The sequence below is a fragment of the Crocodylus porosus genome, unplaced genomic scaffold (genome assembly GCF_001723895.1).
Source record: "Crocodylus porosus isolate Cpor-Errol unplaced genomic scaffold, CroPor_comp1, whole genome shotgun sequence".
Classification (NCBI taxonomy): Eukaryota; Metazoa; Chordata; order Crocodylia; family Crocodylidae; genus Crocodylus; species Crocodylus porosus.
Window position 1 is genome coordinate 106,796,927 of NW_017728943.1, and position 14,352 is coordinate 106,811,278.

General features: G+C 42.4%; 1 protein-coding gene across 2 annotated transcripts in view; it reads left to right on the plus strand.

The window, feature by feature from the left end:
* MPC1 (mitochondrial pyruvate carrier 1) overlaps positions 1-14,024 on the plus strand; it is a 17,619-nt gene extending 3,595 nt beyond the window's left edge. Inside the window, exons 2-5 of one of the 2 annotated variants that reach the window (XM_019549975.1) lie at positions 6,729-6,732; positions 8,368-8,464; positions 10,904-11,036; positions 12,777-14,024. In XM_019549975.1, coding sequence (XP_019405520.1) covers positions 6,729-6,732; positions 8,368-8,464; positions 10,904-11,036; positions 12,777-12,795 — 253 coding nt within the window. In that variant the 3' untranslated portion in view covers positions 12,796-14,024. Of the gene's footprint in view, positions 1-6,728; positions 6,733-8,367; positions 8,465-10,903; positions 11,041-12,776 lie in introns of those variants that run through there. The other variant, XM_019549976.1, reaches the window with a different exon arrangement.
* The last annotated feature ends 328 nt before the right edge of the window (positions 14,025-14,352 follow it).

Below are 14,352 nucleotides of genomic sequence, written 5' to 3' on the forward strand. Positions count from 1 at the left end.
TGGGGATGGCTGAGGGCTGGATCAAGTGCAGGCAATATAAGTTGGGGTTAGTAGAGTTCTGGCTGCGTTATCAGAGTACCCAGGTGCCACACAGGGGTTGGTGTGGTATCAGGGAGAGGGCATGAGGTGTGGTACAGAAGGGACTGCCTGGAGGACCAGACACTAGTTATAGAAAGCTTGGTGTCTGCACATATTAGACTAGCATTGGTTCAAGAAGGGCCATTTCAAAATAATACCTGATTTTCCAGGTATACTTTCTGAAACATTTCAGGAGATACATGTCATTCTAAATTGGCTTGTATGTCTAAATACTTGTGGTTTAAAGAATGGTTGCATGTGTGGCTGTGGTTTAAAAGGTTTAAGGGTTATGTCTGTCAGCATCTTTTAACAGATTAAATCTGGAGCAGGTTTGCTGCACTTGAAATCTTTTTCACACAACAGTTGGAATATACCAGCCGCTCCCCTTTTTGAAAGGACTCCAAGCACTTGTGTCCTCGCTTTGTGTTCTGTAGTTATTCTTACCTGTCGTATACTTTTGCAGGGAGCTGCATCCTGAGGTATTCAGGAAGCTTAAGATGGTACCAGATGTGCTTGATTTTATAGTATGCAAGTGTTAAATGGTAGGGGTGCACCGACAGAGATTTTGGGGGCTGATACTGATAGCTAATTTTTAAGGAGGCATATCGGCCAATACCGATCCGATTTCCAATATAGCATGGGGAGCTGTGTGCAGCTGGTAAGTCTGTTGTGGCGGCAGGGAAAGGGCATGGAGGGACAGGTCAAGACCCTGCAGTGAGGGAGTGGGGCTGGGGCTGGGGCTGCACAGCCAGGAAGGGCAGGCATCATGAGACAGAGCCCTGGCTTGTCCGGGAGGTACGGGGAGGTGGGGCTGGCTTCTACCACTGTGCGCACCCTGGAAGGGCATGGGGGGGCAGAGGCATGTGCCCTCCAGATCTGCATGGGGCACAGGCAGGGCGGGTTGCAGCTATGGGCTGGGCCTGACACTGAGCTCTTCGTGGTGGAGGGGCTGGGCCTGGCTGTGCTCAGGGCAGGTGGCAGCTGCCCTGGGAGAGGGCTACAGGGTAGGGGCTGCAACCACCTGAAAATTCACCGTAGCCCCCCATAACTCCTCAGCACCGTTGCCACCCACCCCAAGTGCAGCCCTGGTCCAACCCCCCCATTCGCTGGGAAGAGCCAGGCATCACCCCAGCCCCAGCCTGCAACAGCAGCCCCCCTGCCCCTGCAGATTGGGAGGCACATGCCCCCTCCGTGCCCTCCTGGGCTGCGCACAGCAGTGGGAGCCACCTCCGGCTCCATGCCTGCCCCTACCCCACTCCATCCCTCACTGCAGGGGCCTTGATCTGTCCCCCCACCACACCCCTTCCCTTGCCCCTCCCCTCTTCCACCACACCAGATTTACTAGCTGGACACCGCTCTCTAAGCCACCAGGCTGTGCTCGTGCTGTATGTATACACGGGCATTTATCGGCCAACTTTATCAGCCACATGAGGCCGATCTCCAGTACAATCAATTTCTTTATATCGGTGCCGATCCAATACTGGGCTGATGTATTAGTGTGCCTCTATTAAATAGGGCATGGTTTTCAGTGCTCTGAATTATCCTTGTTTCAGGGGTGTTGGTTGTAGCTGTGTTGGTCTAAGGACATAAGCAGACAAGGTTCTTTAGGTAAATCTGACATCTTTTATTAAATAGGCAAAAAAAGATATCACATTTATCCAAAGTACCTTGTCCGAATTATCCGGGCTTTCAAATCCATTCTGAATGCTGCCGTTAAGATCTTGGCATTTTGCTCAAACTATGTCAATTATTATTTGCTATTCTTGTTCCAAGTGCCCCAAATTGAACCTTTTTTTTTTTCTTGCTTACAAGGCTCTCTGCAACATACTACAGCTTTATTTTGCAAGTAAGTACTGATTGTACTGGCCCAGTGATGCCAGCCTCTAGTTACTACTTTAGCAAGGTAGTGTTAGAGTGATGATGTAGCCATGATAGTCCAGGAATTTGTAAGAGGCAGAGGCAAGCACGTTCACACTTATCCCCATGGCATCTCTTACAAAGAGGATGGAAGAGGTTCCTGTCCAGACTCGCAAACATTTTGCTATGGTTTTTGTTTATGACCTTCCTCAAGAGTTGCTTCTTTCTTGATGCAAACAGTAAAGTGCAAGCTTCAAATGAGGAAGTCAGCAGAGAGCCATGATCTCTACCATTGTCTGACTAAAAATCATGCACATTCTATTTGTTATTCTGGTCCGCTTGTCTCATTCACCAATTACAAAATGCTCATGTCTTCAATTAGAAGTTCTTTGGGGAATTGTCATTGATGTTAGTGTAGTGCCTACAACTATGGGGGCACAGCCTAGTTGTGGCCTTTATTGCAATCTGAGTATCTAATCTTTCTGACTGGTGCCAAGTTTTGCAAACACTAAGAGGAGAGGTGGGGGGAAAGGATCTTTTAGTTGGCTGAGGAAACGTTTTCTTCTGCCCAGGAAGATAATTGCCTTTCTTTTAACCTACAAACATGCCCCTACCTCCAGGCCAAATCTAATCCCCTGTGGGGGGATCCCCTTCAAACTCTGTAACCTGGATTCTTCCAGTCCTTCCCTAACTGGTTTTTAAAAATACAGGCCACTCCTTGCATAAAGATACGATTTTATTTAAGGTGGTGTAAATTGAAACTACATATTACCAGCAGTGACTTTCATCCTAGAATGCTTTTCATCTGAGAAAAGAAATGCCTTGTGTAACTTTTTACTGTACTTATAAAGGCCTTTTTCTCTCCTAGTGTGTTGCAAAGAAAAAATAGATTAAAGACTTAAGGATTTGCAATACAATTGCAAAGAAAAGATTTCACATTTTGAAAAACTTTCTACCCTTGTATGGTGGAGGTATTTGAGTGTTATCTTTTAGAGTGTATACAGAAAAGTGTTAATTATCCTAGGCAGACAAGGTTCTTTGAGTAAATCCATTATCTTTTATTAAACCAACTAATTATCCTAGTCATCCCTCTCTCTCAGCCTTCATGAATAGGTTTCATTAGTGATAGTCTGATTGCTTATATTTAGCAGTTTTTGGCTGTACCTTGGATGCAGATAGATGGGTAGTTTGTGGTGGTATCTATCTCTTGCTTTCTTCCTCGGGTCTGGGAGGAGTCAAGTGATTGTGGTTCCAAAAAGAGTGAAATAGTAGGTATAAACTTATCACAAGTCTCATCTGTCACTTAAGTGCTCAAAGCCCACCTATCAGAACCTTCAGCTTTATTCAATAACTCCTATAATGTACTTACAATTTACCTAAGGTTTTACTTTTAAATTGTGTGGTAGCATAACACAGTATTTAATTGAAAATTAAATACAGATCTGTGTTACTGTACTGGAGTAATTTTTTTTTTTAGTTTATATTGTAGTCTCCAGTACAAATACTAGTTTTTGAAGGAATGCTCTAAAAAGAACTTCAGATTTCCAAAATTGTCCACATTTTCTTGTGAGAGCTATATCTAACCTTCTAGTTATACAGGCAGTCCTTGACTTAAGACATTTTGAGTTCCAGCACAGCACTTACGATGTTTATAAATTGACACCACGGTGAACAAGTTCACCGCATCACCCATCTATCTCCCCGGGGAACAGCTGCCCAAGCTTCCTTGGACACTTTCTTTAAGAAAGCAGACAAGACTCCAGAAAAACCTGCAACCAAGACTCCTGAGAAGACTCCAGCCAAGAGCCCTTCAAAAAGTCCAGCAAAGTCACCTCAAAGAAGTCCTTCCAAATCAATATGATTTCTATTTACAACGTAAATACACTAATGTAGCTATATTACTCATCTATAATTGATTGAGTATAAAATTCTGGGTTATTTTCTGTGAAAATAGAGTATTGGGCCTTGTTTCAGTGTGGCAGGGCACTAGGTGTGCCTGCCACTTTAAGGCCCTGTAGCTGGCAGCCTCCAGGTGCCTAATGAGGGCAGCCATTTTAGGCTTAGGGCTGCCTATATAAACAAAGCAGTTTGGCTGCTGGGGAGGAAGCGACAATGTTGCCTGGTTGGAGGGCTGCTGAGTTTCAGCTGGAGGTAAGGGAGGAGCTGTAGGGGATGGTAGAAGGCTCCTGGTCCTGGGTATGACTGGAAACTACACCCTGCCAGGAGTGGGTGGCCTGGTGGGGCTCCCAGTAGCATAGGAGCCCCCAGGAAATGCCAGGCCAGTGATCACCCTGATGAAAGGTAGGTTGGGGTGCCTTAACCCCTCACCCTCACCTTAGGGTGGGTTGTGTACACCGCAGGGAGTTATGGGGGTGCCAGCCCCAAGGAGGGGAGTTAGGGGCCAGGTGTGGCCAAGGCTGCCTGAGCCCTGCCGGGGTTCGAGACCCCAAGGAGGAGAGTTGGGGCCAGGCACGGCTATGGCCACCTGAGCCCACCTGTGGAGGGAAGCCCTGAGACCGCAAGTAAAGGGGCTGTTATGAGCAGTGTGGAGTCCTGTGAAGGGAGAGGGGCTCAGCCAGAGAGAGAGAGCTGAGTCTTGACCCCAGTAAGGCCTCCAATGTGGGAGGCAGAGTTTGGGTCAACTATAACACGGGTAGTAGCACCCTGATCTGCTGCCCAGGGGGGAGTGAGAGTCCCCTGTGAGACCCTGAGGCATCAGTTGTGGTGTGAGGTAACCCCAGCCCCCCCACATCTGTGGAGGAGGACCCAGAGAGGGGGACCCCGGGAAAAGAATATGGATCATACATCAAGGCCTGCCAGAGCTTCCCCTGACTGGCCTAGGTGGGGGCCAGGACCAGGAGGGTCAGAAGAGCAAGGAGGCCCACCAAGCGGGACACCCAGGAGCCAGGGGCCTGGGGTCCTGACTGGCCTGGAGGTGGGCTGGGTGAGCTGAAGGTTCCAGTGCAGGGACCATACCTGAAGGGGAACTGGTGGCAGGGAGATGTGTGGCCCAGTATGATGGCAGCAGAGGAACTCAGTTGGGGGTCCTACAGCAGGATTCTGGGCCCCATTGTGGGGGACCGGCACGTATGAGTACATTGATGTCATCAGTGAGGCTTGGGCTGCAGTGTAGGAGAGGTATGGAGCTGCAGATAGTGCCCCCTAGCAGCGGGGCAGAAAACGGGCAGCCTCCTGCTTAATTACATCTATTAATCAATTAAGACCAAGGCATGGTGGGTGGGAGAGCAGGCCACATGGAGATCAGCCCCAGTACGCCCCCTGTTGCATTCAGGAACCAGGCCCCCATTTATAAGATTGTTCCTACAGGGAAATCAGTTCCACGTTATGGACTTTTGACTTGGTTTCCAGAAATCAGTTGTGTTGCAAGTCCAAAGACTGCCTGTACTTAGAATTATAGAGAACTAGGGCTGGAAGGCATCTCTAGAGGTCATTCTGTTCAACCTTCTGCCTGAGGCAAGAACATCCCTTGAAGTCTTTTGACTATTTGGGGCAAGCCTTATACTGATATCATACCCCATCCCCTCTACAAGACCTTGTTAGGGCAAGCACAGCCCAGAACCTAATAACATTGGGGTTAGGGGGGTGAATGGGGCACCAGGGGCAGTTCCTGGGGATGCCAGGGGCTGCTGCAGCCAGTGTGTGATGAGCCTGCCCCCCGGCAGCAACAGCTTGAGGCCACACAGTTACTGTCTGAATGTGAATCTCCCAGTGGATGGCATAATTCCTGACTCCCCCCGGGTGCTCAAGGAGCTTGCCATGCTTCTGTCAAAAATGTCTAAAGGTTTGTGTCATTTTTTAAAAACTGTAGTCATAAAATAATTTAGTAACAAGCTTCCCTGTGGGATTGCTGCAGCATTGTCTTCCCTATTTTGTAACAAGACACTTTATAGACATCAGGAGCTTTGAGAGAGATATATATCCAGTATGACTACAAAACCAGAGGCTGCCACCTTAAAGATGTCATAATGTGTGTTGGTTGTGAACAGGCTATTGCATTTGGAAACTCTTACCCAAGTAGGAGCAATGTATTTAGCACTACCACCTACCTTTGTATGTGGCTGTAAGTGTGTGTTACCATGGAAGTGAATGGTATACTGCTCCAGGCAATACTTTTCAATTTCAAATCTCTGACTACTTAAGGGAGTAACTTGTGTTACATAATTGCAAATGATCTTAAACATAAATTGTTATCTAGCATTCAGACATGGGCAATTGGATCATAACATGCTCTGAGCATCAACGAGTTCAATTAAAGATACAGGTTACAGAAGTTGTTGATTTGAAATTGTTCAGTGTTACTGAAGCTTAAGTTTGGCTGCTTCATCTCTGTAATAGCAGAATTCTCTTTGGCAACCAATCAAGCTGAACTGTTTGGCTTTTGTCTTGGCTTGTTGCTTGGGTGAAGGCCTTTGGACTCTTTTGTGTCATGCTTTTGATATTAAAGGTCCAGGGTCAAATCTTGAACCCACTTGAGTCCATCGTGAAACTTTTACTGATGACAGTGGGACCAGGATAAGGTTCTTCTGTGTTACATAATGGAAAGATTGCACTTGTTAGAAGGACAATTTACCTATGTGAGGACAACTGTTATAATCATTTCCATTTTGAGTATTAAAACTTAATTGAGCCTTACTAATCAGCCTTACTAATGTCTTGTTCCATTGCAAACCAATAGTTTGACACTGATTTTTTTTTTTGAAGAAAACTAACTCTGTTCTTCTCTTTTCATGCATCATCTGAATTATGAACCGTGATTATTGCTCGCCAAATAGTACGGTAAGGAAAGAACTTTTTACTTAATTTTAGTCGCTTGTAAATTTATGAACTGGCTTGACTCTTATCTGAGGAAGTGAATTGCCAAGGTCCAAGACTCTCAAGTTTTAGTAAAAGACTTATAAAGAAGCTCCCATAAAATAAACCAAACTTCAGAAATGTATGTCCAGTCACAAAGAAGCTATAGTTATGAGAGTGAGCTTGCAGATTCTTAAAATAAATTGATCACATGCAACTCCCCACCCCAAAATAACAAAATTCTATTTGTTACTGAATTTCCATGGCTGTGTTTCTAACTATAGCAAATGACATCTTAAAGTAGAATCTCAGAATGGTAAGTGCCATTATAGCACATGTGTCTTTACCTAGGCATTACCATTGAGGTACAAATGAAATGTCCTGCTAACTTAATTCTCATGTTTTGTGACCAGTGACTGTCTTGTTAGATTTGAATTCAGTGATTCTGATGCTGATGCATTTTCTTGGTCAACTATTCATCTCTTCACAATTTGCTAAGAAAGAACAGTTACACATGAAGAGCTTCATCTTTCCCTGATTCCAGTGATACTAAGTTACTGGAATATCATCTTCAAATAGATGCAAGAATGACTCTGTTAACTGTAAAGGTCTCTAGATTGTCCTTTGGGTTGGGGGGAAGTATCCTATTTATACCTCTCCTGTTTATCCCATCTGACCTAAGTGGCTAATCATTTTGAGGGGTCATGTCTTTGTCTATAGAAGGACAAACTGATAGTCTGCAAACCAACATGATTGCACCAAAGAATATACAAAGTCCTGTTTCCCTACCCAAAGTAAAAATCAAACAGATGGCAGTTTCTCTGGTCATAGTGCTATAAGCTTTCTCAGCAAACATCCTGCCCCAAAAATCCTTTGCTTTGTCTCAGTCGCTGTCAGTGCTTTTTCAGCTTTGTTGTTTCTTTCTTTAACTGTGGCTCTTTCATGCATGTAGCCACTGGCACTGCAGTGCTTCAGTTAAACCTAGAGAATACGTGTTTGATTTATTGGACCTCTGGGAAATCCTTGTGGCTTCTCAGCCACTATTCAAGCTTGTGTGCAACCTGGTCCTCAAGCAGCAGTCTTCCATTGTTTTATTTCACTTTAGCTTTAATGGAATGCTGCTCCTGTCCAACAGGTTTAACGTGGTTTTACCTCAAGATCTAACATATTGGTTGCAACCTGCTCATCCTTCACCCTAAAATGACCCCTCAGTTTATAAGCTGAGGGTTTTTTCCAACCTTTATTGACTTGGACTTACAGTTTAGAGATCAGTCTTTAACCAGTAAAATACACATTTAAGTTGGGTGGTAAGCTCTCTTCTAGACGTGAGGTTACAGTGCTGTCCAGAGAGTAGTTGTGCTGCTAACCGATAGCCTGCGAATGGTTGGTTTGTTTTGCTCGCATCCTTTTCGTAGGCGGAACTGTGTTAAACTTGAGAATATTGGGATTTTTCCCTTTAGTGAAGAACATAAATATTATATAAAATGGGCAACATTTTCCCATTATGTGCCTGAAACTCCTCTGTATTCTAACTTGAAAGTTGGCTCTAATGTGATGCTACCTTTCCAGAATTCTGCGTGATTTTAAAAAAAGTCTATTTCCCTTTTTCTCTATTTTCAGCACTTTTGGGGGCCAGTAGCTAACTGGGGACTCCCTATCGCTGCTATTAATGATATGAAGAAATCTCCAGAGATCATTAGTGGCCGAATGACATTTGGTAAGACCCGTTTTGAAATAATTTGACTTAATCTCAACAAACTATTGAAAGTCTACAAAAAAAGTCTTCTCAAGTGCTTCTCTTTTAAATGTAGTTCTTAGTTTAATCTGTCTGCTAGCTGGTTGTTAAAGAAAGATGCTTGTTACATTTTAAATGGTATGATGTGCAACTTTAAAATAACTAAACTTCAGTTTTTCGGTGTGTCACTTAAGACGCCTCTTAAGGGAGCCCTATATTCCAGAAGAAATGAGCTGTAATTTGTGTATATGAAGACCTTGAAGAACGTCAGCCTGGGTACACAATTAGTGGAACCAACTTTCCAAGAGTAACTACATCTTTTTTTTTTTTTTTTTCTTACTGATCATCAGTGTTAACTCTTGTCCTATTCCTCCAATAGCAGGACTTTCAGTGATGCTACTTGTGATACAGGATTTAAGTTACAGTATTGGCTAAGTAGAGAACTGAAAGGATTTATAATCTAGAACTTGAAATGCTATTAGCAAAGCAAAATAAGCTGCTTTCAGAGAGTAACACTGGTCTCAAAGATTGCCTGTAAATGCCAGGGAGCTATTGTTACTCTTGGAAGAGTAGTGAAATGAGTTGTCTTTGCTTTGTGCATTTAGAATATCTACTACTTAAATGCATTTTTATTTATTTTTATTTACTTTTTACTGTCAAGGGTCCTGTTTCCCCCTGATTATGTGTATTGATTTCCTTCCTCTTCTGATGCATTTTCATTTTACTTTACTTTCTCCCTGCATTATAAGTTATTTTAACTGTGTAATATACAGCTCTTAGAATACATAAAGGCACGTATTTATAGTTTGGCTAACCTCTTCCCTTAATTTGCTCATCTGTATGTTGATCAGATTCTTCCCTGCCCCCTGAAACTCTGCAAAGGGTCTGTTGTCTTAATTAATGGTAACCTTTGGGAAAGCGCTGAAGTGTCACTTTGTTCAGCCCTTCCAGATCTTCTTTACTGACACTGAGTAGTTACTGAAAACATTGTGGTCCTTGGGTGTTTCATCTCTTCATTTTAAAATTTTCTTGCTCATATAAAATGGGCTTCAAGTCACTATTGAAACTCTGCACATTACATATGGGGAGAGATGCAGCTAAAATAGCCTTAGTTTTTGGAGGAGGATTTTAAAGTAGTGAAGTTGCACAGCTCTTCTATATATATATTTTGCCAAAAGACTTTGCTGTACATGTGCACTTACAGCACAATGTTCATTTAACTAGTGTAGATCAGGGTTGTTCACCTCCTGGCCTGCAGAGTGGCATCCAGCCCACAGGTCTGAAAATTTGGCAGCAGGAAAGTGATGACTGCTCCCTAGCTAGCAAATTATCAGACCCAGAAGGAGCCCTGTAGGCTAATAGCATGCCCCTTCACACTAGATGAGGCATGTGGGATCTGGGTGGCATGGGACAGGATCTGAGTAGTATAGGGCCCAACCCCATGGACTGGTCACCATGTCACTTGCAGGCTACAAAGCTGAAAGAGTGAACATCACTGGTGTATAGTATACATGGAACCCGTTTTCTCAAGCTGAAGGTTATGTAACTTAAGTTTTCTCATATAGTACTGCAGTCTCCTGCCTTCTAACAGTGTTGCAACAATTATCTTTCTATGCTGTATTTGTTCTCTTCCCACAGCATTATTGCTACAAGTTTATGTAAGACACCTTATACAAATAAGTGGAAACCATTTGTTCTTCCCCACTCTTGCTTCTAGAAAAGCAAATGCTTCTTTTCAAATAACTTTTCTCATCGGAGTCGAGCTCTGTTACTATCAAGAGCTGTTTCACCAAGGTTTACAAAATACATTTTTTTTGCTTCTGAACTTTCATCTAAAAACAATGTTTTACCCTACAACTGTCCTTGGATTTTAACTTTCTACTCCCTGCCAAAAGTGCAGATTCAGATTGTTAAAGTTATACTTTAACCCACTTTAACTTTTCTTGTTGGGAAATGTGGCTTATTGAGGGGATAACCTTTGTCCCATTTTTCAAATCTGTGTTTAAACTTTCCCATGTTTTAGATGGTTTAGCTAGAAAGATGTCAACATAGTTGCAGATTTGTGAGTTCACATTGAAGTCTTTAGTAGAAGATTCCTGGGGGATTGATTTGACCCTAAATTGAGCAAATTTTACTTGGGGTTTAGAAGGGGAATTCACTGTGGGAGTTCATAATTCTGTGTTTGTATTGCAACAACTGTGAATCTTCAGCATGGGCTAGCTGAAGAGCAGGAGAAAAGAATGTTGTAGAATGGTTGGCATGGGCTGAGATCCATCCCTTTAATGAAAATGGCCTTGGTATCAATGACATAAAAATGGTGTCACAAGATATAGTTGTGGTTTTGTTTTGGTTTTTTTTCTCTTTAATTCATGGTGTCCTTAAAAATAAACCACTAACATGCTGTCTGCTCTGTTTTTACAGCACTGTGTTGTTACTCATTGACTTTTATGAGGTTTGCCTATAAGGTGCAACCAAGAAACTGGCTTTTGTTTGCATGTCACTTAACTAACGAATGTGCACAACTTATCCAAGGAGGCAGACTGATGAAACACAAGTAAGTGATGTTGTAAAATCTGAAATCGAAAAGTGCAACTGCAAGCTTGTTTTTGGTGCATTGTATATATGACTTGAGCATAGGACAATTGCAGTTTATCATATTGCCTGTAGCTAGTGATGGGTATCTACTGCCAGATATTTTTAGACCCCTACTATAAAATTTTTCTTTCCAGTTCTAGCTGTAAGCTTTTAGAAAGCAGGCCCTGAAGGAGGGAAGCTTGTCTATAGGGGGAGGAGGGGGAAACAAAAGGCTTAAAAAAGAAAATGTTGAAAGCTTCACTGCCATATCACATTGATCTCCTCCTTTGATAAAGTAACTGGTGGAGGAAAGCATGCTGTGGATATAGTATTTCTGGACTTCAGGAAGGCATTTGACAAGGTCCCACATGCCCCGTCTATCCCACATTTTTTTCCAATTTGTTTATGAGAAGAACCACTATAAGGTGGATAGACAACTGGCTCAGTAACCACAAGCAAAGGGTAATTATAAAAAGATCCTTGTCAGGGTGGCAAGAGGTCTGGAGTTGAGTCTGTCCTGGGCCCAGCACTGTCCAATGTATTTCTTAATGATTTGCATACTGGTATAAAAAGCTTCTTGAGCAAGGTTGCAAATGACACACAACTGGGAAAGACTGAAAGATGGGAGCACAATTCAGAGGGATCTCAACAGATTAGCAAGCTAGGCTGAACCTACCAGACGTTCAATGCTAACAAATGCATGGTGCATAATCAAAAACACAAATACAAAATGGGTGACACATGGCTGGATGGCAGCACTATGGAGAAGGATCTGGGAGTCTCTACTGATCAGACTCAGTATGAGTGTACTGTGTGGTGTAGCCACACAAAAGCAACTGTAGTTTTGGACTGCATCAATAGAAGCATTAGGTGCAAGAAACAGGAAGTGATAGTGCCTTTCTACTTGGTACTGGTTAGGCCTTAGCTAGCATGTGTGCCGTTTTGGGCTCCACATGTGAAAAAAGACATGGAGAAGTCAGAGAGGGTCCAGAGGCAGGCAACAAATATGGCAAAGGACTTGGGAAGGTTAGTCATACAAGGAGAAGAGCTGGGCATGTCCAGCTTGCTGAATAGGTGCCTAAGAAGGGACTTCATACCAATTTCCAAATACTCAGAACAGCTGCCATAAAGAAGAGGGAAAATATCTTTTCTCCCTTGCTGAAGAGAGTAGGATACAGATGAATGGCTTGAAGTTGCAGCAGCATAGGATGTCAAAGCAAGTTTTTTACTCTCAGAACAGTGAGGCAGTGGAATAGACTGTCTAGGGAAGCTGTGGACTGTCCATCACTGAAGTGTTCTAAAAGAGGTTGGACAGCCACTAGTCCAGGATGATTTGGAGCCTACTGTGGGTATGGGTATCCCTATTGTATGGATGCCTATATCCTATATGTGTATTTCCCAAGCTTTTGGACTATGCTAGTTGCCTCATAAAGCCAGGAGGGAACACTTCCTCCTCCTGCTGCTGCATGTGACATGGTTTAAGCTTTCCTGGGAGACATTGGGTGTTGGCTGTAGCCAATGCTGCAGATTTTGATTGGGGTATGTAACTGCTCCTGCTGAAACTTAAAGCCTGGCTTGCCTGTCCACTCGGTCAGACTGATCACCCTATTTGGCACCATATCCAAGTTGGGCTTACAGTGGAAATTGCAAGCTTTATCCATTATAATTAAGTAATCAGCCTTGCATTGATGTTTTTCTTTTCTTTTTGTGCTCCCCCTAGGATGGAAAAGAAGAACTAAATTTGAATGAAAAAACAGGGAATCTGTTCATCTTGAATTGCAGCAAAGGAAGAGTGTTGCCATCTACAGTTATTGTGATGCAGATTGTTGCATTGTTTTTATCCATTGTAATATTTATCACAAATACAAAATTTTACCAACATGACACACCATCCTTCCATTAACTTACAGCTTTTTAAAAAAAAAAATACTCCTTAGCAATGTAAATCATATCAGTTTGCTGCCTCACAATTTTTATTTTTTATAAATGAAGCTCCTCCTCCAAATCCTATGTAGAATATTTTTGAGAGGACAAGAGAACTCTAACCAGCCATGAAACTAAAGGCACAGGACAACTTCGCACTATGTGTTTAAACTTGCTAAACCAACATGAACTTGGAAGATGATAACCACAGGTGGTGTACATATGCAGAACAAATTTAAACATTAAAAAGCCATTTAATGTAGTATTTCCTGACTATATTTTATCATTTAGAATTTTTATACCAGACTTCAACAGTGACTTGCTAATTTGCAAGCACACATTCTACACTGGCCACGTTGGGTTATTTGCTTATTATGGTTCCAGTCTAGTCTTACTAATGGGACCCATGTTCTAACCTGAAAGTACATATTACTTATTTGAGGAGATAACCCCTGGTCCCTAGTGTTAACATGAAAGAAGCAAAGTCTAGTTGTAAACTGAAGGAATGCAACAATTGTTTTGTTGTTTGGGGGTTTTTCTTGTAACAAACCATATTTAAGAAGCTGTAAATGGATTTTGACATCCTTACTTTATGCTTGATTCTCTGAAGATCTTTCCAATTCTTACTGAAGTGGAGAATTTGTTATTTAGTTAAAGTGATGTTTAAGAGTTGGGAAGGACAAATATCTTTTACTTGTAGTTGTCCAACTTCATGTTGTGGCAGTTGACTTTTTTTTTTCTATTCAGTTCTGTCTCATGTTTTGATAGTGGTATTAATATATGCAAATATATTTAACATAATGTGTGCAACAGACATTGTTTCTAATGCAACGATTTTTGAACAGTAAAATCTGTCTCTAAATATTGGCAATAAATCCTTCCAGTGCAACTCTTCATGTTACTTTTTTTTTTCACAATACTGCTATGGCAGGTATTGAAGAACATCTTCTACATGTGGAAGGTCCCATGGAATCAAAGCTTCTGGTATGGGCAATCTACTGTAATGACCTGAAGTAAAATTGAAATAAACTGGAGAACAAGAGTATTTTGGTTTGTGGAGTTGTTTGGTGTTCAGCTGCCTATGACAGACTTGCTGGCATACAGGTTACATTTCTGTCAGAAACCTGCTCCTTTATAATAAAAATTGGGAGGGACCATTATTAGATTAGATGGGGGTGGGAAAAAACTGCACTACCATGATTTCTGGTCTCCTTTTGATACCCAAATTTGAGTTGTCAACTAACCTAACTTAATTTGCACTTGAGCACATGGTACTGAGGGGGGGGGGGGCGTTGTTTTTTAAATTATATTTGTTATAACACACGGTTACTGAAGATAGTCTTTCCAGCTATGGGAATCTGTCAAGTTCAAGA